This window comes from Equus caballus, chromosome 13 (assembly GCF_041296265.1).
Source record: "Equus caballus isolate H_3958 breed thoroughbred chromosome 13, TB-T2T, whole genome shotgun sequence".
In the NCBI taxonomy this organism is placed as follows: Eukaryota; Metazoa; Chordata; class Mammalia; order Perissodactyla; family Equidae; genus Equus; species Equus caballus.
Genome location: NC_091696.1, coordinates 8,882,769 through 8,908,867, shown reverse-complemented (window position 1 = coordinate 8,908,867; position 26,099 = coordinate 8,882,769). Strand labels below are relative to the sequence as shown.

The 26,099-nt window shown below is 41.3% G+C and overlaps 1 protein-coding gene across 2 annotated transcripts; it reads left to right on the top strand.

The window, feature by feature from the left end:
* The first annotated feature begins 325 nt into the window (after positions 1–325).
* Positions 326–25,935, top strand: TRIM4 (tripartite motif containing 4). 2 transcript variants are annotated; one of them, XM_023616802.2, is made up of 8 exons: positions 392–1,107; positions 2,698–2,771; position 2,817; positions 9,047–9,142; positions 10,088–10,318; positions 14,302–14,324; positions 14,588–14,685; positions 20,501–25,711. In XM_023616802.2, exons 1-8 carry the CDS (start codon positions 508–510, stop codon positions 21,085–21,087), a joined length of 1,710 nt encoding a protein of 569 aa, XP_023472570.2. In that variant the 5' UTR covers positions 392–507; the 3' UTR covers positions 21,088–25,711. The 2 variants fall into 2 exon arrangements, with proteins under 2 accessions (XP_023472569.2, XP_023472570.2); XM_023616801.2 differs by lacking the exons at positions 2,698–2,771; position 2,817 and having other exon boundaries at positions 326–1,107; positions 20,501–25,935.
* Positions 25,936–26,099: the final 164 nt, after the last annotated feature.

The window sequence follows — 26,099 nt, the reverse complement described above, 5'->3', positions numbered from 1 at the left end:
GCTCTCCAGTTCCCTGGACTCCTCAAACTCCAGGAGAGTTGTGGGCTCCCAATTGGTGGGCTTCTTGGGGGCAGTAGGAAATCCTGCTTTTTTGGGAACCCAACTAGACCTTGCTGTCGGAGGCCGAGAACAGGTTCTATTCCCTGGAGAAGGAGGCTGAACGAAAAAGGCGAGACTTCAGGGAGAGCAAGCCTAACGGGCCCAGGGCCGCCTTAGCCCACTCCAGCCCAGCTTCCCAGACCTCTCCAGCTCTCCGCCCTCCACGCCGCTAGGCTGCAGCCTAGGACTCCAGGATTGAAAGTGCCGGGAGCGGCCGGCGAACGCTGACCCCACCCCTCAGCCTTGACGGACAGGCCAAGTCCATTGGCGCCTCCCCGTTTTGCTCCACCTGCGGCTCCGTCGCAGCCCTAGAGCGCACTCCATGAATCCGTGGGCTCCTCAAGTCCCCTCTAGGCTGCCCGGGGGGATTTCCGCATCTCTATTGTCGACCGAAGGCGCCCCCCCGTCATGCCCCGCGGCCAGGCCAGCACCGCCCCAGGCGGAGACCCGCGGCTTCCGGTCTCGCGCGCTTCGAGCCCGCAGCGCCCGCGGAGGAGGGTCGCCGTCGGGTCGGCGCGCGCCCGGGCTGGGTCCCGAACCCCGGAAGAGAGACTACGCTTTCCCCTCCCTTGGGAGGCGCCGACCGCGACTCCGGCTCTGGGGCAGAGAAGCGGCATGGAAGCCGAGGACCTCCAGGAGGAGCTGACCTGCTCCATCTGCCTGGACTATTTCGAGGACCCGGTGTCCATCGAGTGCGGCCACAACTTCTGCCGCGGCTGCCTGCACCGCAGCTGGGCGCCGGGCGGCCGCCCGTTCCCCTGCCCCGAGTGCCGGCAGCTGTCGTCGCCCGCGGCCCTGCGGCCCAACTGGGCCCTGGCCCGGCTCACGGAGAAGACGCGGCGCCGCCGCCAGGGCCCGGTGCCCCCCGGCGTCTGCGGCCGTCACTGGGAGCCGCTGCGGCTCTTCTGCGAGGACGACCAGCGGCCCGTGTGCCTGGTGTGCAGGGAGTCCCAGGAGCACCAGGGCCACTCCATGGCGCCCATCGACGAGGCCTTCGAGAGCTACCGGGTGAGCCGGCCGTTCCGGGGCTGCTGGTATTGCCCGGGAATACTTAATTCTCATGAAAGACCCAGGAGTCCCATTGCAAGAATGACCCCCTCCACCTGAGTTTTAGAGAAGTTAAGTGACACACGGATCTCAGAGTTGGAGTTAAAACTGGCCTTGGGAGGGGCGGTGCAAGGCTCAGTCATCACTGTGCAGAATTTTCAAGGGACTGTCCCCCAGGGGCTTCTGGTTTGAGACAAACATAATGACAGGGTGTATACCAGTGCCGTTCAAAAGAAACATAATATGAGCCACATATGTAATTGAAATTTTTTCCAGTGGTAAACAGAAACAGATGATGGTAACTTTAATAATGTATTTTATTTAACCATATTGTCCAAACTATTGTCATTCAGCATTAATTCGTATGAAAAATTATCAGTGAGATATTTTAGTTCTTTTTTCATACTAGGTCTTTGAAATCTGTTGACAGCACGTATCAATTCGGACTCTCCACATTTCAGGTGCTCATGTGGCTCATGGATGCTATATTGGACAGTGTGGGTCTGTATGTACAAGTGTCATACACAACTGATGATTTGAGAGAAGCCTGACTTGGAGTGATGAGGCTGGGTTTTGTTACTAGCTACTCTCATCAGCTGGGAAAAATCACTTAATATTTGAGTTTGGAGCTTGGCTGTCCTGCCTATCTCGTGGGTTAAGAAGCCTTAGTTGAATAAATCAGTGTACCTTCTCTGCTCCAGCCACGCTGGCCTTCTTGCTTTTGTTTCAAGCCTGTTTTCTTTCTCTACCCTCACTTTCCATCCTTTAGATCCTTTTAGCTTTTAGCTTGAAGACCTTCCTTGATCATCCTTTCCAGAGTAGCCCCACCCCCTTCCGTTACTGACGGTGTAACTCCAGTGCTCTCCGACAGAATTGGTATCTAGTAAGTACTTGTTAAATACAAGAATTTAATGATACAAGTTAAAATGTAAACTGTAAAATGCTAGACAGTTTTATCAGCAGACTATGAACAAGAAACAGATGCAAAGCTAGACTGGAAAGCGTACGTTCATTTCTTCATTCAGTAACCTTTTTTGTTGCTTATTGTATGTCAGGTATTGTTCTAGAATCGACGTCAATGGATGAGAAAGACATGGGCTCTGACTTATTGGGGACGTAAGCATGTAGACGAATAATTTCAGTATATGTGAGAGTTATCAAAGTTTGTTCCAAGTACACAGAAGGTCTGAGGCTGGAGGGATCAGTGAGGAGTGAGGAAAGGCTTCACAGAGGAATTAAATGTGAGTTGATTCTTGAAGGGTGAGTGCAAGGTAGAGGAGAGAATATTCAGGCCAAAGGAACAGCATATTCAGCAGTGTGGCGCCGTGGAATAATGTGTGCTGTATAAGAGGACTAGAGGTTGCTCCATACTTCTGGAGTGTAGAGCGTGGGAGGGAGGATGGAAGGAGTTGAGGTTGAAGAAACAGGTGAAAGCCAGTCCTGAAGGATCTTGTTCATCATACTGAAAAGATTGAGCTTTCTCTTTCAGGCAGTGGCAGTCATCGAAGGATTTTAAGGCAGGGAGTGACATGATCAGTTTCTTTGCTTTAGAAAGATCCCTTTGGCATCCATGTGGATGAATGGAGAAGGCCAGTTCGGCTACTGTTGCACCATTTCAAGCAGGAGTTATTAGGGGCCTGCATTAGTGCAGGGCAGGGGTGATGGAGAAGAGTGGATGGATTAATTATGAGCTGGAGTTGAATGACTTGGTGACTAATCGGACTTGGTTGGTCAGGGAGAGATGGGAGTCTAGGATGGCAGTCCAGGTATCAGGTGCTCATTTGGGATGTGTTGAGTGTGAAGTATCTGTGACAGAAAGTCCAAGGAAGAGGGACAGGAGGCAGGGGGCATAGGAAGGTAGAAACACAGTATTTTAGAATCATCAGCCTATCCTTGAAGTCATGGAAGAAGTAAGCAGATGAGATTTTCCCAGGGGGACAAAAGGGTAACGAAAAGGGTGACGAAAGAGGGGCGTGAAGAGAAGCTTGGGAAACACCAATATTCAGTAGCCAAAAGAGGTTGAAGGACCCATGAGAGAAATGGAAGGGAAAATACATTTGTGGGGGAGGGCTGAGACAAGTGTAAGTGGTTGGATCTGAAAGGGGAAAATAGCACTTAAAGCTTCAATCCTCAGCAATAATAGTAATAATAATATTAATACTAGCATCACTTATTGATGACTTATGCACCACCCACAGTTCTAAGCATTTTTTGTGTAGTAATTCTTTAATCCTCATAGCAGCTCTATTAGATGGATTTTGTTATCCCCATTTTGCAGATGAGGCAACTGAGGCACAGAGACGTGAGGTCACTTGCCAAAGGTCACAGAACTAGGAAGTGGCTAAGCTTGGACTGAGGTCCTCTAACCCCTAGTCCATTGCACTTTTCACTATGCTACAGCCAATCTAGCTGAGAAGACTTCTTGGAGGAGGTGGGATTTCAGGATTAAACAAATGGTCCAGCAGCTGGGGAGTGAGTGGGTAAGACTAATGCTGCCGTGGGTTGAATGTCACAACGTTGACTGGGCAGGTATTCAGGAGTCAGGTCATTAGGCAGAATTCCCCAGTGTGTGTCCTTTTCTGCACCCTCCTCTGCTTAGTCATTGCTCCATTGAGCCATCTCCAGCTCCATCCCCACCCCAAGTTAGAAAAGCATTAACTCGCTCTTGGGAGGAGCGACCCTGTTTCCACCATCCCATTCCTAGCTCAAACTCACATGGGTGCACTGTGTCTTAGAAGTTGGGACCTCTCTAAGTCCATGGAAAATACCTCCCGTCCTACACGCATACCTGGCCCTGCACACGTGTGCCAGATGCTTCCTCTCAGGATCTGAGCCCCTGAGCACTGTATCTAGGAAACCTGCTTTGATGAATTCCTAGCCCACTCTGTTTGCTCCTTCGGGCCACACCAGTGGTTCAGGATACACATTGGGACCACCCAGGAGCACTTTTAGGAAATAGCCAAACCAGGCCTCTCCCTCACTCCCCGCCCCCAGGATTTTGATTCGGTTGGTAGGGCTGTTGGCGACAGCGTTGTTTAAAAGTTCTTTAGGCTATTCTGATGTACAGATAAGATAGAGAACCATGGACCTACATCTTAGTACTTTCACGGAGGGAAATCTCAAAAAATCTTTTCCAACGGAAGTTGGTTTTAAGAGAGTCGTTGGTCATGGGGGAGAGAAAGAACAGAGAAAGAAATAGCTTCAAAAACTTCAGGGAGCAAATTGTTTGCATGGAAAAGGCTTCCAAGCATAGCTCTTCTTTCCCTCATGCCAATATTTAGTCCACTGACTCTAGGAGCCAATCCCTTCATTGGTATTCATTTAACAAATACTTCTTGAACACCTGTTTTGTGTCAGATACTGTACTGCAGTACCAGACACAGCACTGGGAATACAATGGTGAACAAGACAAAGACTGTTTCCATGGATCTCACAGTCTAGTTGGGCTGGGCTTAGAAGGTAAACAATCGACAGACAAATAAATGACATAATCACAGGTTGTGATGTGTGCTGTGAAAGAGATAATGTGCCATGACAGAGAAGTAACAGGGGCTTTCATAAGGTGAACACAGTAGTCTTCTCTGAGGAGATGACATTTCAGTTGAGACCTGATGGATGAAAAGAAGTCAGCCATCTGAGGAGCTGTGGGAAGAACGTTCCAGACAGTGGACGGCAAATTCAAAGACCCTGAGGCTGTGAAGAGCTGGACGTATTATTGAACTGAAAGAAGGTCTCTGCACCTGGAGCATCATGAGAAGGAGAAAAGTAGCACGAGATGAGCTGGGAGATGTAGACAAGGGTGGGGTCATTTTGGGCCATAATAAGGTGACATAATAAGGTGTTTGGGTTTTCTTGGTGGTGAGGAAAGTCAGTGAAGAATCTTAAGCAGGGGAGTGACATGATCTGATTGATTTTTAGAAAGATTATTCTGCCTTCTCTGGATAGCGGATGAGAGAAGGACAAGATTGGAAGTAGGGAGGCTAGTCAGGAGGTTATTGTAGGTGTCCAGACAGGAGACGATGGTGGCTTGAACCAGGAGGTGGCAGTAGGGATGGTGGAGGTCGTTAGATTGAATACAGAGGTTACAATGACTGAAATTCACAGAACCTAAGGGCTGGGATGGTATTCAAGAGACCAGCTAGTCCAGTGGTCTTCATCTTATAGTTAAGGAAGCTGTGACACAGGAAATGTGTGAGGCTGACTTGCTCAGATACACAGCTAGTTTGTGCAGGTCTAGACCGAAACTCAGGTCTGATTTGAAGTTTGATGTTATTTGAACTACAAGTCAGCAAACGTATTCGTTGTATAAATGTATACTTTTTTATTATGCTTATGATTTTCTATATGCAATTTTCTGATGTTAAATGCAAAGAAAGTGATTTTTTAAACTTCTGCTACCTCTGTCTTTGAATTGCTTGGTGTTGCCCTCCTGCCACCTTGTGGCAGTTCCTGTCGTTGCAGGGAAGGAGTTTTCTAACCTTCTCAAAAGGTTGCCAGGTTTCCTCAGGGGCCCTGGTTAGATCTGGCTGTGGCAGGATTCAGAAAGACTAGGTGGAGTATTGGCTAATAGAACCAATCATACAGGATAATTCCTGCATACTGGAATTGTTAAGGACTTCTGAAAAATTGACAAGTTCTACTTAAAAGATTATTTAATTTTTTCCCATTATCAAACAAAAGTGAAAAATTAAAAAAAAAAAATCTTGGTCACAATTCAGAGGAGCTATTCATCTCATTACAAGCCTCACACGTAGATCAAATTTGACACTGATGACAAAGTGGCAGATATATAACTGAATAAAGGAATAAAATTACTTGAGCTAGCATACTGAGTAGCAGGATTATATACCTAGTTAACAACTATGGGTAATAAATAGATTGTATAATGTTAGGAAACATTGTATTAGGAAGAAGATAGCACAGGTGATTGTGTGATCTATAACAGAATTATATAAATCTCTTTATAACCTACTTTTATTTTTCCCCAGCGTTTTGCTATGCAGTTTTCAAGCATTCATCAAAGTTGAAGGAATTTTATAATAACACTAGTATACCCACATCTGGATTCTGCCATTAACATTTTACTCTGTTATCACCTATCTATCCGTCTGTATCTTCTCTGCATCTACCAATTATTTTATTTTGAAGCATTTTGAAGTTAATTGCAGATAGTACACTTCTTCCTGTATTTTAGTATGCATATCATTAACCAGATTTAACATTTTTTATGGTATTATTTGAGGTAAAATTTCGTACAATTAAATACACACCCTTTAAGTGTCCATTTGCTAAGCTTTGAGAAATGCATACACCTGGGCACCGCAGGCTCATCTCAAGATAGAGAACACTACCCTTACCCCAGGAAGCTCCTTCACACCCTTTCCCAGTTAATCTCTGCTCGCTCCCCCATCCAATACAACCACTGTTCTCGTTTTTTTCCACCACAGATTAGTTTTGCCTGTTCCGGAACCTCATATAAATGGAATCATATAGTCTGTACTCTTCTAAGTAGGCTTCTTTTGCTCAGCACGTTGATTTTGAGATTCATCCATTTTGTGTCAGTAGTCTGTTACTTTTTACTGCTGAGTAGTATTCCATTATGTGAATAAGCCGCTCTGAATATTCTTGTACAGGTCTTTTTGTGGACACATGTTTTCATTTTTCCTGTGTCTAAGAGGAGAATTGCTGGGCCCTGGGATTAATGTATGTTTAGTTTTATATGTTTTTCCAGTGTGGTTGTACCATTTCACACACCCACCAACATTGTATCAGAGTTCATGTTGCTCCACATCCTTGCCACCTTTGGTGTTGTCAGCCTTTTAGATTATCTAACTTTATTTTAACCATTGTCATTTGTAAATGATTGGAAGTAAACTGATAATGCTTAGTTTTAAAAAATTCTCCTAGGAGAACCTGATATCAGAAATCTCAAGAGTCCGTTGCACCCCTATGTTCATCGCAGCATTATTTACAATAGCCAAGATGTGGAACCAGCCTACATGCCCAGAAACTGATGATTGGATAAAGAAGATGTGGTATATATACACAATGGAATACTACTCAGCCGTAAAAAAAGACAAAATTGGCCCATTCACAACAACGTGGATGGACCTCGAGGGTATTATGTTAAGCGAAATAAGCCAGTCAGAGAAAGACGAACTCTGTATGACTCCACTCATAGGTGGAAGTTAGTATAGTGATAAGGAGATCAGATCGGTGGTTACCAGGGAAAAGGGGGGGTGGGGGGAGGGCACAAAGGGGGAAGTGGTGTACCCACAACATGACTAACAAAAATGTACAACTGAAATCTCACAAGGTTGTAATCTATCATAACATTAATTAAAAAAAAAAAAATTCTCCTAGGGAAGAATTAAAATAAAATTGTATTGCTAGTTTCTTAGTTCTATTCATTTTTTTTTCTTTTAGCTTTTTGTTTTGATGTACATTCAGACTTAAGGAAAGTTGCCCTAGGACACTCTTCAGCATTTCACAGTATTCACCATTTGTTAAGTTAAATTTTCTCTACCTTTGGTATATAAGAAACCATTCTCTCTTGGTTTTTCGCCAACCACTCATCTAGTTTCTTTGCAGGATTTTCGTCCTCTGCACACGCCTTAAATGTAGTTGTTGCAGTTCTAGCCTTGATCCTCCTCTTCCTCTGTAGAATCTTACCCGCTCATTTTACGCACCCGCGTGGCTTCCACTGCTGCCTGTGCTTTAACCCCTAAATCTGCTTCTGCAGCTCAGATCTCCTTCTTGACTCTTAACTGCTAACTATATCCACTTGTCTGTCCCAGAGACATCTCAAACTCAGTTGATTCAAGTTGAATTTATTTTCTTTCCTTCCATTTGCATACTGCTCATTTTCCTCTATTTCCTAACTTGGTAAATAACCTACGATCCAGCTATTTACTCAAGCCAGAACCCAGGGGCTAAAGCTAGACTCCTTCCTCCTGTAACTATTTGGTCATCACTTCCTGTTGGTTTTCCCCTTGTGTGTGTCTCTCACCTGCCCACTTCTGTCTCTAAGGTCGTGTCTGACATCTGCTATAAGGTGCTGCCCCTGTCCAGAGCCCACTTTGTTAGTGTTGATTGACTCATTTTATTTTTTAATAGCTTATTCAGGTTTTTAAATTACAAAAATCATATATGCCTCTTGTAGAAATTCAAACAAAACAGAAATTTATACAATTTCTGGTCTTCGCCCCCGGCTTCCAACCCATTTTTATTCCCCAGAAATAACCAGTGTTAATAATACTTAGGTATATATCCTTCTAGATATTCCTTCTGTTCAAATACAAACACACACACTCACACACACGTGCACAGGCATGTATATTCTTTTCAAAACATAATTATGCAATACTCTTGTTTTACAGCTTAGTTTTAACTTAATATAACATGTCGATATATAGAGAGCTGCCTGAAATTGATGCAGAGTATCAATATACCATAATTTATGTATTACTTCCCCATTTATGGATAATGAGTAATGCTGCAGTGAACATTCCTATGCACACGGATTATTTTTGCTAGTGTTTTGTGGCATAAATTATTAGAAGTAGGATTATGCACATTTTAAATTTTGTTAATTCTGCCAGTTTCCTTCAAAGAGGTGGCACCTTTCTACTCTCCTACTATTATGGTGCCAGATGCCTTCTCCTTTGCCAATACTGTGTAATTATTAATCTTCTAACAATTTTTAGTTTTTGCCCACTTAGTAGGCAAACTCTATAAAGTGTTATGGTGATTTGAGAACAGAGTATTTCTTTCACATAGGCCTGTGACCTTCAACATTTTCTCAGTCTCATTCCCTTTTTGGATTAGGTGAGTTTTAGCTCTTGAACAAGGAAGATACTTGGAGAGGTGATTTCTCTCTGATATGTGTTTCTGCTGGCAGGAAAAACTCCTTAAGATTCAATGTAGTCTGATGGCCAAGATGAAGAAAGCCATGGATTTACAGGACGTGGAAGTGAAGAATGCTGCAGAGTGGAAGGTAACAGCAGAAGTGGTCAGGCATTTCTTGCCCCTGAGGCCCATTCAGTCCAAGGCTGCTTAAGGGGTTTTGCTTGAAAGAGCTTGCAGGATGTCATCACTTGTCAGGCGCCTGGCAGATAAGGTGATAGAACGGGAAGCATCTGTCCCTACTGACCTGTGGCTTTGGGAGATGTGAGTTCCACACACTTCATCCTCATATCTCTATTTTGTGGTAGTGTGCCCTTCCTTACCACTTTTTCCTAAATATACATCCTAGTTTAGAGTCACTTCGGGTCCATGGCATTGTGGAAGGTAAAATGGACTTAGCTTTCAGAGATGCTAGTCTTGTTGCGAGGCATGATGTGCGCACACGTGCGCATCTAAAGATTTCACAAAACTGAACAGTAGGTGTTCTGAGAGCTAAACTAAATAATAGATGTGAAAGTGCATTTTAGTTTAAAAAGTATACAAACAGGGCACTGCTATCAGTACAGTTATGTATCGCTTAACAACTGGGGTATGTTCTGAGAAATGCATCGTTAGTGATTTCATCAATTTGTGAACACCATAGAGTGTACTTACACAAACCTAGATACTATAGCTTGTCACACACCAGGGCTATATGATACTAATCTTATGGGACCATTGTTGTATTTGTGGTCCTTTGTTGACCACAACAAAAGGACCACAACAAAAAGGACCATTTGTGGTCCTTTGTTTGTGGTGCGTGACTTCAGCAGAGACTCAAATGTTACAAAGAATGAATTAATACTGTAAAGACTAGTACGGAGATATCAAGTAAATATAAATAGAGGAGTAGTGGAAATTTGTTGGCGGCGGGCAGGAGCTTTTCTGGAGGAGATGGTTAGGATGGAAGGACCATGGATTGTTGGGGAGACGTGCAAGGAATTTAGGCGCAAGGGCCAAGCACAACATGGACTGAGCAAATCTCATGTGACTGTAGGAGAAGCTGAAGAATCAGCGGTTAAGATTCAGCACAGAGTTTGCAAAGTTGCACCGCTTTCTGGCTGAAGAAGAGCAACTGTTTCTTCAGAGACTGAGCAAAGAAGAAGAAGAGGTGAAGAAGAAGGGGAAAGACAACATGTTACGGCTCAATCAAATGATCGCTTCCCTGAGGAAGCTCATCGCAGAGGTCGGGGAGAAGAGCCAGAGCTCCACCCTGGAATTGCTTCAGGTGAGGCGGGCGGGGGAGGGGTAAGTTCACAGCGTTAACTGATCTCCCTCTGGTCCTTAGAGCTGAATGTCTTTCTTGGTGAGTGGGTTTAATAGAAGAAATGTTTTCTCTGTTGATAATTGTGTTACTACTGTCATTATAAAATTAGAGTCAAAGATTCACCATTCAAAGGAAATTAAGGTGAAATTTAGGTATGCTGAGCTCAGGTAATGTGAGGTACTTAGATTCACTTGGTCTAATGGTTTATCTAGGATCTAAAGCACATATAAGACTTCCGTTCATCTTATTTATATGTTTATAATTCTCTGTTAAAACAGTAAAACAGCAAACATAAAACCACAAAGTAGATAATTGTGTCGACAGTTTTTAAGAGAAATTTATCTTTCTCACTAGTTCTTTTTTTTTGGTGTGGAAGATTGTCGCTGAGCTAACATCTGTGCCAATCTTCCTCTATTTTTTATGTGGGACACTGTTAGAGCGTGGCTTGACGAGCAGTGTGTAGGTCTGTGCTCGGGATCCAAACCCATGAACCCTGGGCTGCCAAAGTGGAGCATGTGAACTTAAGCACTACGTAACCAGGCAAGCCCCATCTCACTAATTTTTAACCGTTACAATCACAGCTTGATATAACTTTGTTCTTAGCCCTAGATTTTGATTGGTATGTTTATTTAAATAATTTCTAAATATTTAGCAACCTTTAAAAGATTATAATTCTGATTCATTAGCACTTAGATTTGGGTCTGTGGGCCACTTTGTTACCAAAAGGCCTTCCCTTGAGTTAATCTTTACCATCATATCCTCTGTAGGTAAAGTGTCCTTATAGCTTCTTTCAGTTTTTGGAGGATCCAACGTTTGTGACTGTCTTCTTTTTCTTTCACTAAAAGAATTCACTTTTGGTCTCAGATCCCTCAGAACTCTCTTTCCTCCATATCATGTGACTGAAGATGAAGGAACCATTGAAGAATCAAGAATACCTTCAGTCTGCCATTACTATTTTTTCTTATCAGAAGGAGACAATTTTCTATTCTACTCTTAAGGAAGAGAGAAACGTGACCCACTCACCAGTTATTTTCAACAAGAAATTGCTATCTGGGTGTTATATCTAAATGTAATGATTTCCAAGAATTGTCTAAAACTTGTACAACTTGCTTGAGCAATGAAGCTACAATGACATATCCAAATATATACTCCAGCAGAATCTTTGGAAGACCATGTGTAAACAGTGTTCTTAAAATATAGGTTTAACATCTAGTCAGAGTCTAAAACCTCAAAGATATACATGAAGCAGCAAAATGCTTACAAAAAAATATATCAGCCAACATAAGTGCAGGGTTAGGGAAGTGATTAAAGAAGGTGGAACTGGATCATAGGATCTCGGAGCCTAAGAGAACTTACTTTACTGATTTTGTCCATCCATGGGTCTATCCATTTGTTTTTTTCATTTGTTCCTTCACTTTTAGCACATAACTAACTTCTATTCTTTTTAGAAACAGAAACATTGAAAATAAAAATCATTCTGTTGTGCTTAATTTTTATCTTTTGATTTGAATGCTCTTGCAAAATATGTAGCATTGCTTGGGTGTATGTGTTTTTAATTTATACAATGATTTTGAGTTCTTGTTGCATTCTGTTTCTTGCCTTTTTCCTTAGGCACTATGTTTTTAAGATCCAGTCCTGTTGCTATATAAACATTTAATCCATATGTCCATCCACCACCTTTTGTGCCATTTCCCTCTTCTAGTAATGGATACCCAGGTTGCCCCCAGCACTGTTACCACTACAAGTAATGCTGTAGTGAAATCATCAATGTCTGCCCTTGTCGTTATTGTTTTTGTCCTTATTGGTTCTTGAGTTTGCTCTCTGGCTCTTTCCTCAACATCTCGAGTTGACATGCTTAACTTACTTAGATTTACCCTTTTGTTTGCTGGTAAATTTATGCTATACTTTCACCTTTAAGTATTGCTTTAACTGTGTCCACAGATTTTGGCAATATTATTTTTACTGTCATAATAAACATTTAAAAACATTTTAAGTATAACATCTATAGAGAAAAATGTATAAATCATAAGCTTGACAAGTTATCGCTAAGCGACCCACCCATGTAACCACTACCCACCTCAAGAAATAGAATGTGAGTGGCATCCCAGAAGCCCTCCTCATGCCTCCAGTCAATGCAACTTCCCTTCTCCTCAAAGGTATTCTCCTTCTAGACTTCTCACTCTTCTTTTTGCCTGCTTTTGAGTAAGAATCTTTCAGTATGCACTCTTTTGTGTCTGGATTCTTGTGTTCAACATTATGTTTGTGAGATTGTTCTATGTTGTTGTACTTGGCAGTAGATGTTTGTTTTCATCACTGCTGAGCAGTAGTTCTCAATCAGGAGTCGTTTTGCTCCCCGAGGAGGACGATATCTGATGTTTTTGTTGTCACAACTCAGGGGTAGTTACTACTAGCATCTAGTGTGTAGAGGCCATGGATGCTGCTGAGCATCCTATAATGCACAGAACATGCCTCCCCCACAGTTCCCAGCAAAGACTTCTCCAACCCAAAATGTTACTAGTGCCGAGGTTGGAAAACCATGCTGTATAGTATCCCATTGTGTCAATATACCAAAATGTATTATTCATTTTCCTCTTGGTGAAATCTGGGTTGTTTTTAGTTTTACTGTTACAAAAAAGCACTACCAGCGTGCCTTTTTTGGTGCACTTATGTATACATTTCTGTCCATTGTGTACCTAGGAGAACAATTCCTGGTCACAGGGCATGCATATGTTCAGTTGAGTAAATGATTCCAAACCGTTTCTCAAAGTGATTGTATTAATTTTCACCATTACTAGCAATGTGTGAGGGATCCAATTGCTCAATATCCTCATCAATACTTAGAATTGTCAGTTCTTTAATTTTGGCTATCCTGGATGTATATATATTATCTCATGCTCTCGATCAACACTCCTTTCTTCCTCCCAAAGGGTGGATGGTGTTTCCCTGATGACTAATGAGGTTGAGAACTTTTTCATATGGTAATTAACTGTTTTGATATACTCTTTTAAAAAAAACCAACTCTCCTGAGGTATAATGTACATATCATATAATTCACCCATTTTAAGTGTACAATTGAGTGATTTTTCTGAATTTACCAAGTTGTGCATTCCTCACCACAGTCTGGTTTTATAGCATTTCCATCAGCCCAGTAAGATCCCTCATGCTTGTTACAGTTAATCTCTGTTCCTACTCCCAGAGCCAGACAACTTACTTTTCTGACTGTTTAGATTTCCCTTTTCTAACTATGTAAACAGAAGCATACAATATGTGGTCTTTTGTGTATGGCTTCTTTCATTTACTATAGTGTTTTTGAGATTCATTCATGTTGTAACACATATTAGTGTTGTATTAACATACCTTTTAAAATGCCCGAATAGGATGCCATTGTAGAATATACCACATTTTGTTTATCTCTTCTCCAGTTGATGGACATTTGGGTTGTTTCCACCATTGGCTCTTATGAATGGTGCTGCTATGAAGATTTGCCTGCCATTCTTTGTGTGGACATATATGTTCATTTCTCTTGGGTAGATAGTAGGAGTAGAATTGCTGGGCTATGTGGTATATTTATGTTTCACTTTTTAAGAAACTGCCAAACCTTTTTTCAAAGTGGTTGAACCATTTTATATTCTTACCACATCCTCACCAATATTTGTTGTCTGTGATTAAATAGATGGAGAAATAGGCAAAAGGCCAGGAGAGAGTTAATGTCATAGGGCTAAAGGAGAAAGAATAGAGTTTCAAGAAAAGAATTGGTCAACATTGTCAAATAGTGCAGAGGCGTCACATGAAAAAAGACTACGTTGTATCAACCCATTGGCTTTGGCACTGTGAGATCATATGTGACATTAACAAAAACAACTGACAGAAAATACCTGCTTACAAAGTTGAGTACTGCATCTCAAGAGGAAGATCCATCACTTACTTCTTTCTTTTTTTTGCAGAATCCAAAAGATGTGTTGACCAGGTATGAGCTCCTGCTTTCTTTTGAGGCCCTGATTGGAGTGGTAAAGATACAGCTGAGCAGAGAGGGAAACATGGCCTGGGCTCCATAGATCAATCTGGGCACACCCTGAGGGGTCTGTGGAGGAGGAATTCTACTGTTCATTTTTGGAAGGAGGAATGCGAAAGAAGTGATCTCAGCTTTGGGCTTGGAACCTTCAGGTGGGAGTTGGGGGTCTTGGCTGCCCTAGCTGTCGCCTAAAAGAGCAGCCTCTGTACTTTCTTTAGGAGTGAGAACCAGGATGTGAATTATTCCCTTGAAGTTCTAAAGGTGAAGACTGTGTGCCGGATACCAATGATGAAGGAAATGCTGAAGCGATTCCAAGGTGAGCAGAATTTCTAGGATATGGCGCTCCCTAGAAATCTTTCAAGTAAGAGAATAATTAGTGAGAAAAGTCTGGAAAGGAAGGAGGAAACAGCATGCAGTTAACACAAGTGTCAGGAAAAATGGTAATAACTACTTGAATATGCTTCATTCAAGAAACGTTTATTTAACACATACTGTGTGTTATAAGGTACTGGTGATACAAAAAGAAGAAGACCTATTCTTTTCTTTCTAAGAATTCATTACAGAGACAGACATGTATCACTTACTATAATATAGTGGTGTGAATAACATCTTATAGAAGTCCAAAAGAAGAGCTCTGTTGGAGATGAGGTGGGGGAGTTTTCATGGCAGAGGTGACAGTTCTGAGATTTGAGGGCTGAGTAGGAGTTTGCTGAGTGGAAAATGGGGATATACCCTTCCAAGCAGAGTCAGCAGCATGAGCTAAGGTGTGGATAAAATGAAAGGGGGGTAGCTAATGTGACTAAACCTTAATGTACATTCTAGGGAAAAGCAGGAGCTGAGGTTGAAAAGATGAGTGTAGGAAAGACTGAAGATAAACTTACTGGATCTCCGGGGAAGTACCAAGGCATGTACACGTTGTATAAGCTATGCAGGCAGTTCTCACGTGTGCATCCCTGATTAAGAACCATGTTGTGAGTGTCTACTTCCAGCTAAAATGAAGTAACGGGGACTGGATTTACTCTTCTGCCTGAAACTTAGTTAATTAAAAAAACAAAAACAGAACACACAATACATGAAACAACAGTTTTCAAAATACTGCATGTCAGGTAGTGAAGGACAGTGATCCCTGAAAAATGTGAAACAAATGAGGTAAGCTCTATGATTGCCCCAGCCTGCTGCCTTGCGAGAGTTTCCAGGCCATCTCAGGGAGGATAGCAGGTGGAGCCAGGTAGACTCCCTGAATTGGGGAATGGAGCTGAGAGAACAGGAACAACAAAGCAGTGCGAGTTCAGAGAGCACTGGAGAGGAGAGCTGTACAGAGACAGGATCCTGACGATCTATAGAGGCACCTCCTAAATATTCATCAGAGTGCTGATCAGTACATGGTTGTGAAGAACTATCTGAGGGTGAGGAAGGAAGTTTCTAAAATGATTAGAAGGAACAGTTTCTGGTGCTCTCACAGGGCTAGGAATAGTGCCTGTTCCTATCAGCCAGATTGGAAAGCTCGTAATTCATGGGGCATTGGGTAGAGTACTTAGGAAAATCTTGCCTCACTAGTGGAATAATTAACTATACTGAGCACTACTTTGGACCCACCTTACAAATCATGCAAGCAAGACCCAAAAGGATTGAATTACTTCCCAGTAACTTGACTGCATCCCAGGACAAAGCTCAAGAAGACGGATGGGAATGAAAAAAAGGTTTGAGTACCCAACAATGTAAATTCACAATGTCTGGCATCCGATCAAAGATTACCAGGCATGCATAAAGGTAGGAAAGCATGACCCATAGTGAAGAGAAGAATCAGTTGAAACTGACCCAGAATTGATCTAGATGTTAGAATAAGCATACAAGGACATTCATACATTATAATTGTATTCTCTAAAGAGGCATATAGAGACATGGAAGATATAAAAAAGACCTAGATCGAACTTCTGGAGATGAAAACTACTACATGATGAGATAAAGAATACACTGGTTGGGATTAATAGTTGAGTAGATATTTCAGAACAAAAGATTAGTGAACTTGAAGACAGAACAGTAGAAACTGTGCAAAACGAAACACAGGTTAAAAAAAGAACTTAAAAAATGAAGAGTAAGCTGTGGCACAACTTCATGCAGCCTTACGTATGGTAATCGGGGTCCCTAAAGGAGAGGAGTGAGGATGGAGATTAGACAGAAAAAATATTTGAAGAAATAATGGCTAAACATTTTTCAGATTTGATGAAAACTCTAAGTACAGAGATCCAAGAAGCTAAAGAAACCCTAAGCATGAGAACTATGAAGAAAACTACACCAAGGCACATCATAATCAACTCACTCAAAATCAGCAATAAAGAAAAAATCTTATTAAGAGATGCAACAAGAGAAAGAGGACATGTTACCTAACAGTGGAACAAAGACAAAGGTGACACCACATTTCTCATTGGTAACAATGCAAGTGAGCAAAATCTTTAAAGTACTGAAATTAAAAACTGTTAGCTTAGAATCCTATTCCTGGCAAAAATACACTTCAAAAACAAAGGTGAAATAAAGATGTTTGCAGATATACAAAAACGGAAAGAGTTTACGTTCAACACTGCAAGAAATGTTAAAGGAAGTCCTTCAGGCAGAAGGAAAATGTTACCAGATGGAAGTCTGTATCTACGCAAAGAAGTAAAAGATCACCCAAAGTGGTAATGATGTGAGTAAATATATATATTTGTGTTATTATTTGAATCTCTTTAAATGGTAATTGTGATGGTTAATTTTTCCGTTAAGTTCACTGGGCCGTGGGGTGCCCAGATATTTGGTTAAACGTTATTCTCCGTGTTTCCGTGAGGGTGTTTTGAATGAGATTAACATTTAAGTCTGGAGACTTGAGTAAAGCAGATTGCCCTCCATAATGTGGGTGTTCCTCATCCAGTCAGTTGAATGCCTGAATAGACCAAAAGGCTGAACTTTCCCACAGAGAGAGACTCCAACAGCAGACTGCCTTTGGTCTTCATCTGTAACATTGGCTTTTCCTGCCTGAAGGCTTTCAAACTGGAACATTGGCTATCCCTGGGACTCGAGCCTGCCATCCCACACATATAGTGACTGACAAGTCACATATGAGCCAATCCCTTATAATCTCTCTCTCTGTGCGCTTCCTGTATACACTTCTCTATAAACACTGGTTCTGTGTCTCTGGCAAACACTAACTAATACACTAATTGGCTGTTTAAACAGACAGACAAAAAATGATGTATTGTGGCATTTATAACATATTTACATGTGAGGTGCACAGCAACAACAGATGAAAGTTGGGAGAGGAGAATGGAAGTACACTATTATATGGTTCTTATATGTGAAGTGGTATAATATCACTTGAAGGGAGACTGTGATAAGTTAAAGTTGTATACTGTAAACCTTACAGCAGCCACTAAAATAAAACAAGGAGTTATAGTTAATAAGCCAATAAAGGAGATAAAGTGGAATCATAAAAAAATTACTTAATCAAAGAAGGCAGGAAAAGAGAAAAAAGAACAAATAGGACAAATAGAAAACAAGTAGCAAGAAGATATACACAAACCTAACCATATTAATAATCATATTAAATATAAATGATCTGAATACTGTATTCAAAAGGAAGAGATCGATTGGATTGAATAAAAGAGCAAGACTCAACTATATGCTTCAAGAAACACACATTAAATATAAAGACTTACGTATGTTCAAAGTAAAACAGTGAAAAAAGATATACCGTGCTAACATTAGTAAAAAGAAATCTGGAATGGCTAAATTAATATCAAAGTAGATTTCAGAGCAAAGAATATTACCAGAAATAAAGAAGGTCATTTCCTAATGGTAAAGAGGTCGTTTCATCAGGAGGACATAACAGTTCTAAACAATTATACTCCTAATGATAGAGATTCAAAATATACTAAGCAAAAACTAATAAAGCTGCAATAAGAAATAGACAAATCCACAATTATAGCTGGACTTTTCAATAATTTTCGGAACAAGTAGGCAGAAAATCAGCAAGGATATAGTAGACTTGAATACTACTAGCAACCAACTTGACCGCACTGATGTTTATTGAACACCCAACGACAGCAGAATACATTTTTTTTTAAGGGTACATGGAACATTTTCCTAGATAGACTAGTGTAGGCCATAACACAAATCTCAGTAAATTCAAAAGGATTCAAGTCATACAAAATATGCTCTCTGACCACAAAGTATTTAAGTTAGAAGTCAGTAACAAAAATATCCTTGGAAAATCCTCAGATGTTAGGAAACTAAATAACATACTTCTTAAAAACCCATGAATTAAAGGAGAAATCAAAAGGGAAATTAGTCAGTACTTTGAACTGAATGAAAAAGAAAACACAACATATCAGAATTTGTGGGGTGCAGCTAGAGCAGTACTTAAGGGGAAATTTATAGCACTAACCACCTGTATTAGAAGAGAAGAAAGTTCTCAATTGAGTGACTTCAGTTTCCACCTTAAGACACCAGGAAAAGAAGAGCCCCAAATAAAGCCCAAAGTAAACAGAAGAATGGAAATAATAAAAATCAGAGCAGAAATCATTGCAACAGAATACAGAAAAAAAGGAAAAAACCCAGAAAAATCAATGAAACCAAAAGCTGGTTCTTTGAGAATATCAATTTTATTGATTATCTTTAGCCAAAATGACCAGAAAAAAAAAGAGAAGACACGCATTACTAGTATCAAGAATGAGAGAGGCAACATCAGCACAGATTCTATACATATTAAAAAGATAATAAGGGAATATTATGAGCAACTTTATGCTGATGGATTCGACAATATAGATGAAATGGCAAAGTCCTTAAAAGACACAAATGACCAAAACTTACTCAAGAAAAAAATAGATAACTGGAATAACCCTTTTTCAGTGAAGGAAATTGGTGTTGTAGTTAAAAACCTTCCCAAATGGTTTCACTGGTGAATTCACCAAACATTTAAGAAATATCTATTCTACATGAACTCTTACAAAAAAATGAAGAGGAGAGAATATTTCCCAGTTCATTCTATGAGACCTGCATTACCATGATACCCAAATCAGACAAAGACATTAAAAGAGAAAAGAACTATAGATCAATGGTCCTCATGAACATAGAAGAATTCTAAAGAAAATTTTAGCAAATTGAATCTAACAATGTATTGAAAGGGTAATACATCGCAATCAATTGGGATTTATCCCAGAAAAGCAGGGTTGGTTTAACATTAGAAAAATCAGTGTAATTCGTTAGCAATCTAAAAAGGGAAAACTATACGATCACCTTAGTAGATGCAGAAGAAGCATTTGTCAAACCTAACATCCATTCCTGGCTTAAAAAAGAGTCTCTGGAACTAGAGTGACAGAGAGGGTTTGAGAGGGAAGAGAATTTGGAGACAGGGAGGAAGTTATAAACAGTTAAAGTGAGAGATGCTAAAGATCTGAGTGAAGGCAGTGGCAGTGGAAATGGAGAGGAGGAAAAGAACCTGAGTGATATTTCAGAGGTAGAGTTGATACAAGTTGGTCACTATCAGCTATTGAGGGTCACAGGGAAAGAAGAGTCAAATAATCTCAAGATTTCAAAGTATGACTGTTTGGATGGAAGTAATGCTCTTACACCTTAGAAAACATAGAAGACAAGATGTCTGCATGTGAGGGAGGATTAGTCTCAAGAGGGTGGAAGGGACTTAGGATAATGAGTTCCATTTTGAGTTATCTCTTGGGGGCCTGTGGAGATGCCCAGTGAGCAGAAACCTTGTCACTGATGACATCTATGTTTACCTGTACAAAGAACCAGCCGGTCAACAACCTTGGTCTGGTACTGATTCCATAAGTCAGAATTTGTTAATGTTTCTCCAAATTTTATGCTGATTATGAAGACTTGGGCCATGAAATAGTGAGCTGCCCATTTTATAGGTCTTGGTCTTTGAGAGCAGAAGGGAATGAAGATTTCAGGTTGCTAAAGCTTGTACTATGGCCTGCTAGGCCCAGCTGAGGATCAGCTGACAGTCAGCGATGAGTTTCATCTCTAACGGTACTTGTTAGGAGGAGAAGGTTGGAATTGAAGCTGGAAAAGATGGGCATTTCTGGAGGAGGGTTGGTGGTAAGCGATTGCATTATTTATCTCAGCTCTCATTTTCTCTACAGTGGCTGTAAATCCAGCTGAAGACACAGCTCATCCCAAACTTATCTTCTCCCAGGACGGGAGATATGTGAAAAATGGAGCATCAGCCAGTTCTTGGCCATTATTTTCGACAGCGTGGAGCTACTTTACTGGATGGAGGAATCCTCAGAAGCCCACACAGTTTGCAGAGAGATTTCAGCATTTACCCTGTGTTTTGGGAAAAAACGTTTTCGCTTCAGGGAAACATTACTGGGAAGTTGAGAACCGAGATAGCCTGGAGATTGCTGTGGGGGTGTGTCGGGAGGACATCATGGGGATTGTTGATAGTTCAAAAGTGTCCCCCAATCTGGGAATCTGGGCTATTTGTTGGAGTCCTGCTGGCTGTCGGCCCCTAACAAGCTTCCCTGTAAGTCCTACCAAGCAAGAGCCAGCTCTTCAACGGGTGGGAGTTTTCCTAGATTATGGGGCTGGGGAGGTCTCCTTCTACAATGCTGTGGATGGAGTGCACCTGCACACTTTTTCTTGTTCTTTTGCCTCATGTCTCCGGCCGTTTTTTTGGTTGAGTCCATTGGCATCTTTAGTCATTCCATCAGTGACTGGTGGGAAATGAGGCTGTTCTTTCTCTGCCCAAGAGTCTTCCTATACCCCAGCCCAGGGACATACATCCCTTGGTCCTCTTCATTCACTTCATGCATATTGATCCTGGATAGTACATCAATACTATCCATTCAGATCCCAATTTCATGATTTGTTTACCTCCCTGGCTGTCGTATGCACAGATACGGCAGACCACGTTGGTTGCCTTTCCAGTAACCACTTGCCCCACCCACTTCTCTCCTTCTCTTCTGGTTCTTCCTAATTCAGCTGTTTAGTATGCGCCCTCCACGTGCTTCAGGAGAGGCAGTCCCATGCAGGGGGTTTCTGGCTAACGAGATAGGAGGAGAAGTTTCCCAAGGTGCTTCTGGGGAAAGTTCTTGTAGCTTTTAAAGAGATGTTAGAAGTGTGTGAAGGGGAAGACGCAGCCCCTCTGATGGTAGCTGCTCTATTGGAATTGAGGAAAGCACAGTAGCAGTGGAAAGGAAGAAGAAACATGGTCTTTGTTGCCATTGTTCAGTTGCTGAAATTTCACTAATCCCAAATTTCTTGTTATATGAGATTATGGCTCCCTTATTGTATAAGGTGATTGTAGTTTCGTTTTCATCACTTGCGCTCTGAAGCATCCCAACGTGCTATAGACTCATAGCATGGACATCTCACCTTAGCGGCTTATCTCACCTTTTCTGAAATGTGACGAATTTATAGAATCTCTTTCTATTTAGTCACGTAATTCCTTCTCTTTCCAGTAACTTCTGATATCCCTCACTTTTCTGGATCAGAAGATTGAGGAAATCTTCCCTTACTCTGCCCGTGTCGTTACTCTTCTTCACCTGACCAGGTCTCTGCCCTCCTGTGTTACGCTATCCGTTTGTCAGATTCATACATTGTATATACAAGATAATTAACGTCACACTGAACACGTTGGGAGCGCTTGTTAAGTTTTCACGCCTCTTCACATAATGCTCTCGTATGACTCTTGGGAACAGCTAGATGAGATGGAAATTAAAATACTTTTTTGTCAAGTGAGAGAGCATACCTTTGGAGTAACTCGCTCCGTATTGCTCAGCTGGCAAATGGGAGCGTTGGGACTAAATCCAGATCTCTCTGAGGTGAAAGCCTGCACTCTTCTCCTGTACGTTCATTTGTGGGATCACTTTGTGGGATTGATCCCACCAGTTCGGGGATTGTGGATCAGCTTCATCTTTGTTTCAGGTTTTTATTTTGATCTGTTTTCATCTTGTATGCGTATTTTCCTCACTTTCTTCTCTAGATGGCATGCACCCAGAGGATTATGGCAGTTACTGGGTAGTTATTTTTAAAATAATGATTGTTTCTCTCTGGTTATAAAAGTCATGTTGTACTTATTGTAGAAAATTTGGAACATAAAAAAAGTGTAAAGAAAATTAAAATTATCAGTAATCCCACCTCTACAACATTTTAGTGTATTTCTTCCCAGACTTTCCATAGACTTTGAATAGACTTTCTGGCAGTGATTTAATGAGGCCTCTCACAAAACTTCCAGCAGCCTCCCTAAGCCCTCCTCCCCCTCCTATGTCCCAGCTTATCCTGGCTTGTCTTCCTGTCCAGTCTGAATAGGAAGAATGAACCCCCTCATTCAGTTATTTCTGCTGAGTCCTCCTTAACTCTTCAAGATACTTGCTATTATGAGTTGAATTGTGCCCTTCAAAAAGATACGTTGAAGTCCTGACTGTGAATGTGACCTTATTTGGAAATTAAGCTGAGGTCATTAGGGAAGGCCCTAATCCAGTGTGACTGGTATCCTTTATAGTTAACGGCAAATTTGTACATGCACACACACACACGGAAATGCCCTGTGAAGATGCTGAGGGAAGATGGCTATGGGAGAGATTGACTTTATGCTGCTATAAGCCAAGGAATACCCGGGGCTTCTAGAAGCTGGAAAAGGCTAGAAGCTTCTGAGGGATCATGTCCCTGTCACCACCTTGATTTTGGACCTCTAGCTTCTGAAACTGTGAGACAATTTTCTGTTGTCCATCACCCAGTTTGTGGTACTTTGTTATGGCAGCCCCAGGAAACTTCTACAGTTGCCCATCAGGCCTTTCTCCATCCCTGCCTGGTTAATCTCCAGTCCTTGGGGAAACTCATCCATCCCTTTCCTTGGCTCTTCCTTCTGGGCTGTGGAACCAGGTTGACAGGTTCTGCCACGAAGTATCTCTCTTGACTTCAAGTGGGCTCTTTGAGCTGCTTCGTAAACAAACTTTATTTTTTTAATCCCTTGATTTCTTTTTATATCTCTGGTGGCAGTGATTCCAAATCTTTTCCTCTTTTCTCAAGCCTCTGTGAGCCCCGTGTCATACTGCTGTAGGGAAGGTGAAACTTGACCTCTGCCCATTTTAGGTTTTCAGCTGGGACTGGAACAAAAAGATTAACAAGAGAAAAAACCATGATTTATTCACACATGCAGCACATCATGCAGGAGAAACCTAAAATGAATTGTAACTCAAAGCGGTGGCTTAGAATTCTGGCTAACATAGTATCTTCAACAACAGTAAATTTGTGGAGAAATGCTAAAGGAAAGAAATGACAGTTTTAGGCTGCCAAGGGTGGCAGACTGGGAACATAAATGTATGTGAGGAAACTAATGGAGAAATGTTTGCAGATTCCCCTGCTGCTGTCTCTGAGCTAAGAGTTTGTCTCCAGTAAAGGAGAATGTATATCCTGCCTTGAGGCAGAAACCTGGGAGTTTTTTTCTGGGTTTGCTGCTTAACTGCCTTCACCTCAAAATAGTTTTTATGTTAAAGAGGCATATTTTGGGCTGACACATTGTGGTTTCCATCACTACTAATTCTTGCAAAGAACTTATTTTTTACTGAGAAAAAAAAATGTTCTACTCTACCCTTCTTATTTACAATTCTTTGTTTCTTTTTTGAGTCTTGCTGTTGGCCCCTCTTATCTCAGGTATGGGATGGGGCCCAGGTGTCATATTTATTACAAATAAAACAAACTCTTCTGATGCTTCTCATGCTGAACAGCATTAAGAATAAACTTGTAGTAGTTTTCAGTTTTGCTTCAGATTTCCCTGAGTCTGTATTAATTTCTGAGTCTATGAATTTCTATGTTAATGTGTTATAGGAATCATTAGGAGTGATATTCATTATGCAGCATTTCTCAAGCTTATTTCACCACAGAAATTTTAGCTCTGGGAGCAGCAATTAAGACTTCCCAGAAGACAGTTTGGCAATGACTGTTTATCCTACGCTTTCTTCAGATCTTGACCATCTCAGATTTTGACCTAGACTTGCACTGCCCTGGCCCCCAAAGTTGGTGGGTACGTGCACTGGCGCTGTAGGCTGCGCACACTGTGACCCTGGTAAGGCTCTGCTAAAGTCTTTTCCCTAGAGACTAGGCTTTTGTTATGGAAAACACTCGGCACATTTTTTGATGATTTCTATTCATCCTCCCCTTGCCAGAGCTCTGAGGGGATCTTTCTCAACCTTTCACTCAGAATTTGATGGAGTTCTTGGAGTTAAATCCCATGAATATGTGCCCCGCTCCAATACTGCAGCTCCCAGAAGTTTCTCACTCTTAAGCTAGTCCACACCCAACTTCTAGCACTTCATCAAAACTACCGTTTAAGTATTCTTATCAGTTTGTTGTTCCAGTGGATTTTGCTTCAGGTAAGCACATCTCAGCTTTGACTCTGGATTTGCCTGTCTGTCCAGAATTGGGGTGGTAATTTGCTGTGAAACCTTGGTTCTCTCATGGGTCCAAGAAAAGCCATTAATTTCGTTTTCTCATCTCTTTCTTATACGGATGTGATTTAGGACTTCCAAATTCTTTATATGTTGGAGCTGAAACTGGAAGTCTTCTATCATATTATTAAAATAGGTTTCTTTTAGAGCTCTATTATGGTTAATTTTCTGTGTCAACTTGACTCAGGGATGCTCAGATAGCTGATAAAACATTTCTGGGTGTTCTGTGAGGGTGTTTCCAGAAGAGATTAACATTTGAATCAGTAGACTGAGTAAAGAAGGTCACTCTCACCAGTGTGGGTAGACATTGTCCAATCCGTTGAGAGCCTGGATAGAAGAAAAATGCAGAGGAAGGGCAAATTTGTTCTTTGCTTGACCTGGGACATCCATCATCTCCTGTCCTTGGACGTTGGTGCTCCTGGTTCTTGGGCCTTCAGACTCGGACTGGGACTCATACCATTGGCCCTTGATTCTTGGGACTTTGGGCCCCCACTGGAACTTACGCCATTAGCACCCTGGTTCTCAGGCCTTTGGACTTGGACTGAATTACACCAGCTTTCCTGTTTCTCCAGCTTGCAGACAGCAGACTGTGGAACTTCTTGGCCTCCCGTGATCACATGAGCCAATGGTCAATGTTCCCTCCTGTTGGTTCTGTTTCTCTGGAGAACCCTGACTAATACAAGCTTATGTAGTTGGGTCTTGCATTTTTTAATCCAGTCTGTCAATTCTTAACTGTTATTTTTAAGCCATTCTACTTTAGAGTTATTGCTTGTATAGTTGTATTAAAATATACTCTTAGCTGTTTTCTGTTAGTTTCATTTCTTCTGTTTCTTTTTTCCTTTTTCTGCCTTTTCTAGTTTTATTGAGCACTTTAAAAATAAAATTCATTTTGTCTCCTCTATTTGCTTATTATTTATACTTCTTTTAAAAGCTTTTTTTTTAAAAAAAATGAAAGCTTTTTTAGTCATTGCCATCTGGTTTACATTGTACATTTTGAACAATCTGAATCTACCTTCAAACATGTGTGGTGAAAGACTATAGCAGTATGGCCTTGATTCCCAGTCTTTGCTCCATTGTTGTCATACATTTCACTTTTACACATGCAATAAACACCCAATTCACTGTTACTATTAATGCTTTAAACACTTTTTTGCTTTAAACATCTTCTTCCGGTATGTTGAAAAGGGTAAGGGGGTATGCAGTAACACACACACAGGCAAAAATGGAAAGGAGACATGAGGCCGGCCCCATGGCCCAGTGGTTAAGTTTGCGCGCTCTGCTTTGGTGGCCC

What these genes read in the sequence shown, in the direction of transcription:
- TRIM4 (XM_023616802.2), top strand. Translation starts at nt 508, where the DNA reads ATGCCCCGCGGCCAGGCCAGCACCGCCCCAGGCGGAGACCCGCGGCTT. An exon ending in AGAATGCTGCAGAGTGGAAG is followed by an intron (nt 9,143 to 10,087) that starts GTAACAGCAGAA and finishes ATGTGACTGTAG; the next exon opens with GAGAAGCTGAAGAATCAGCG. An exon ending in AATGCTGAAGCGATTCCAAG is followed by an intron (nt 14,686 to 20,500) that starts GTGAGCAGAATT and finishes TTTTCTCTACAG; the next exon opens with TGGCTGTAAATCCAGCTGAA.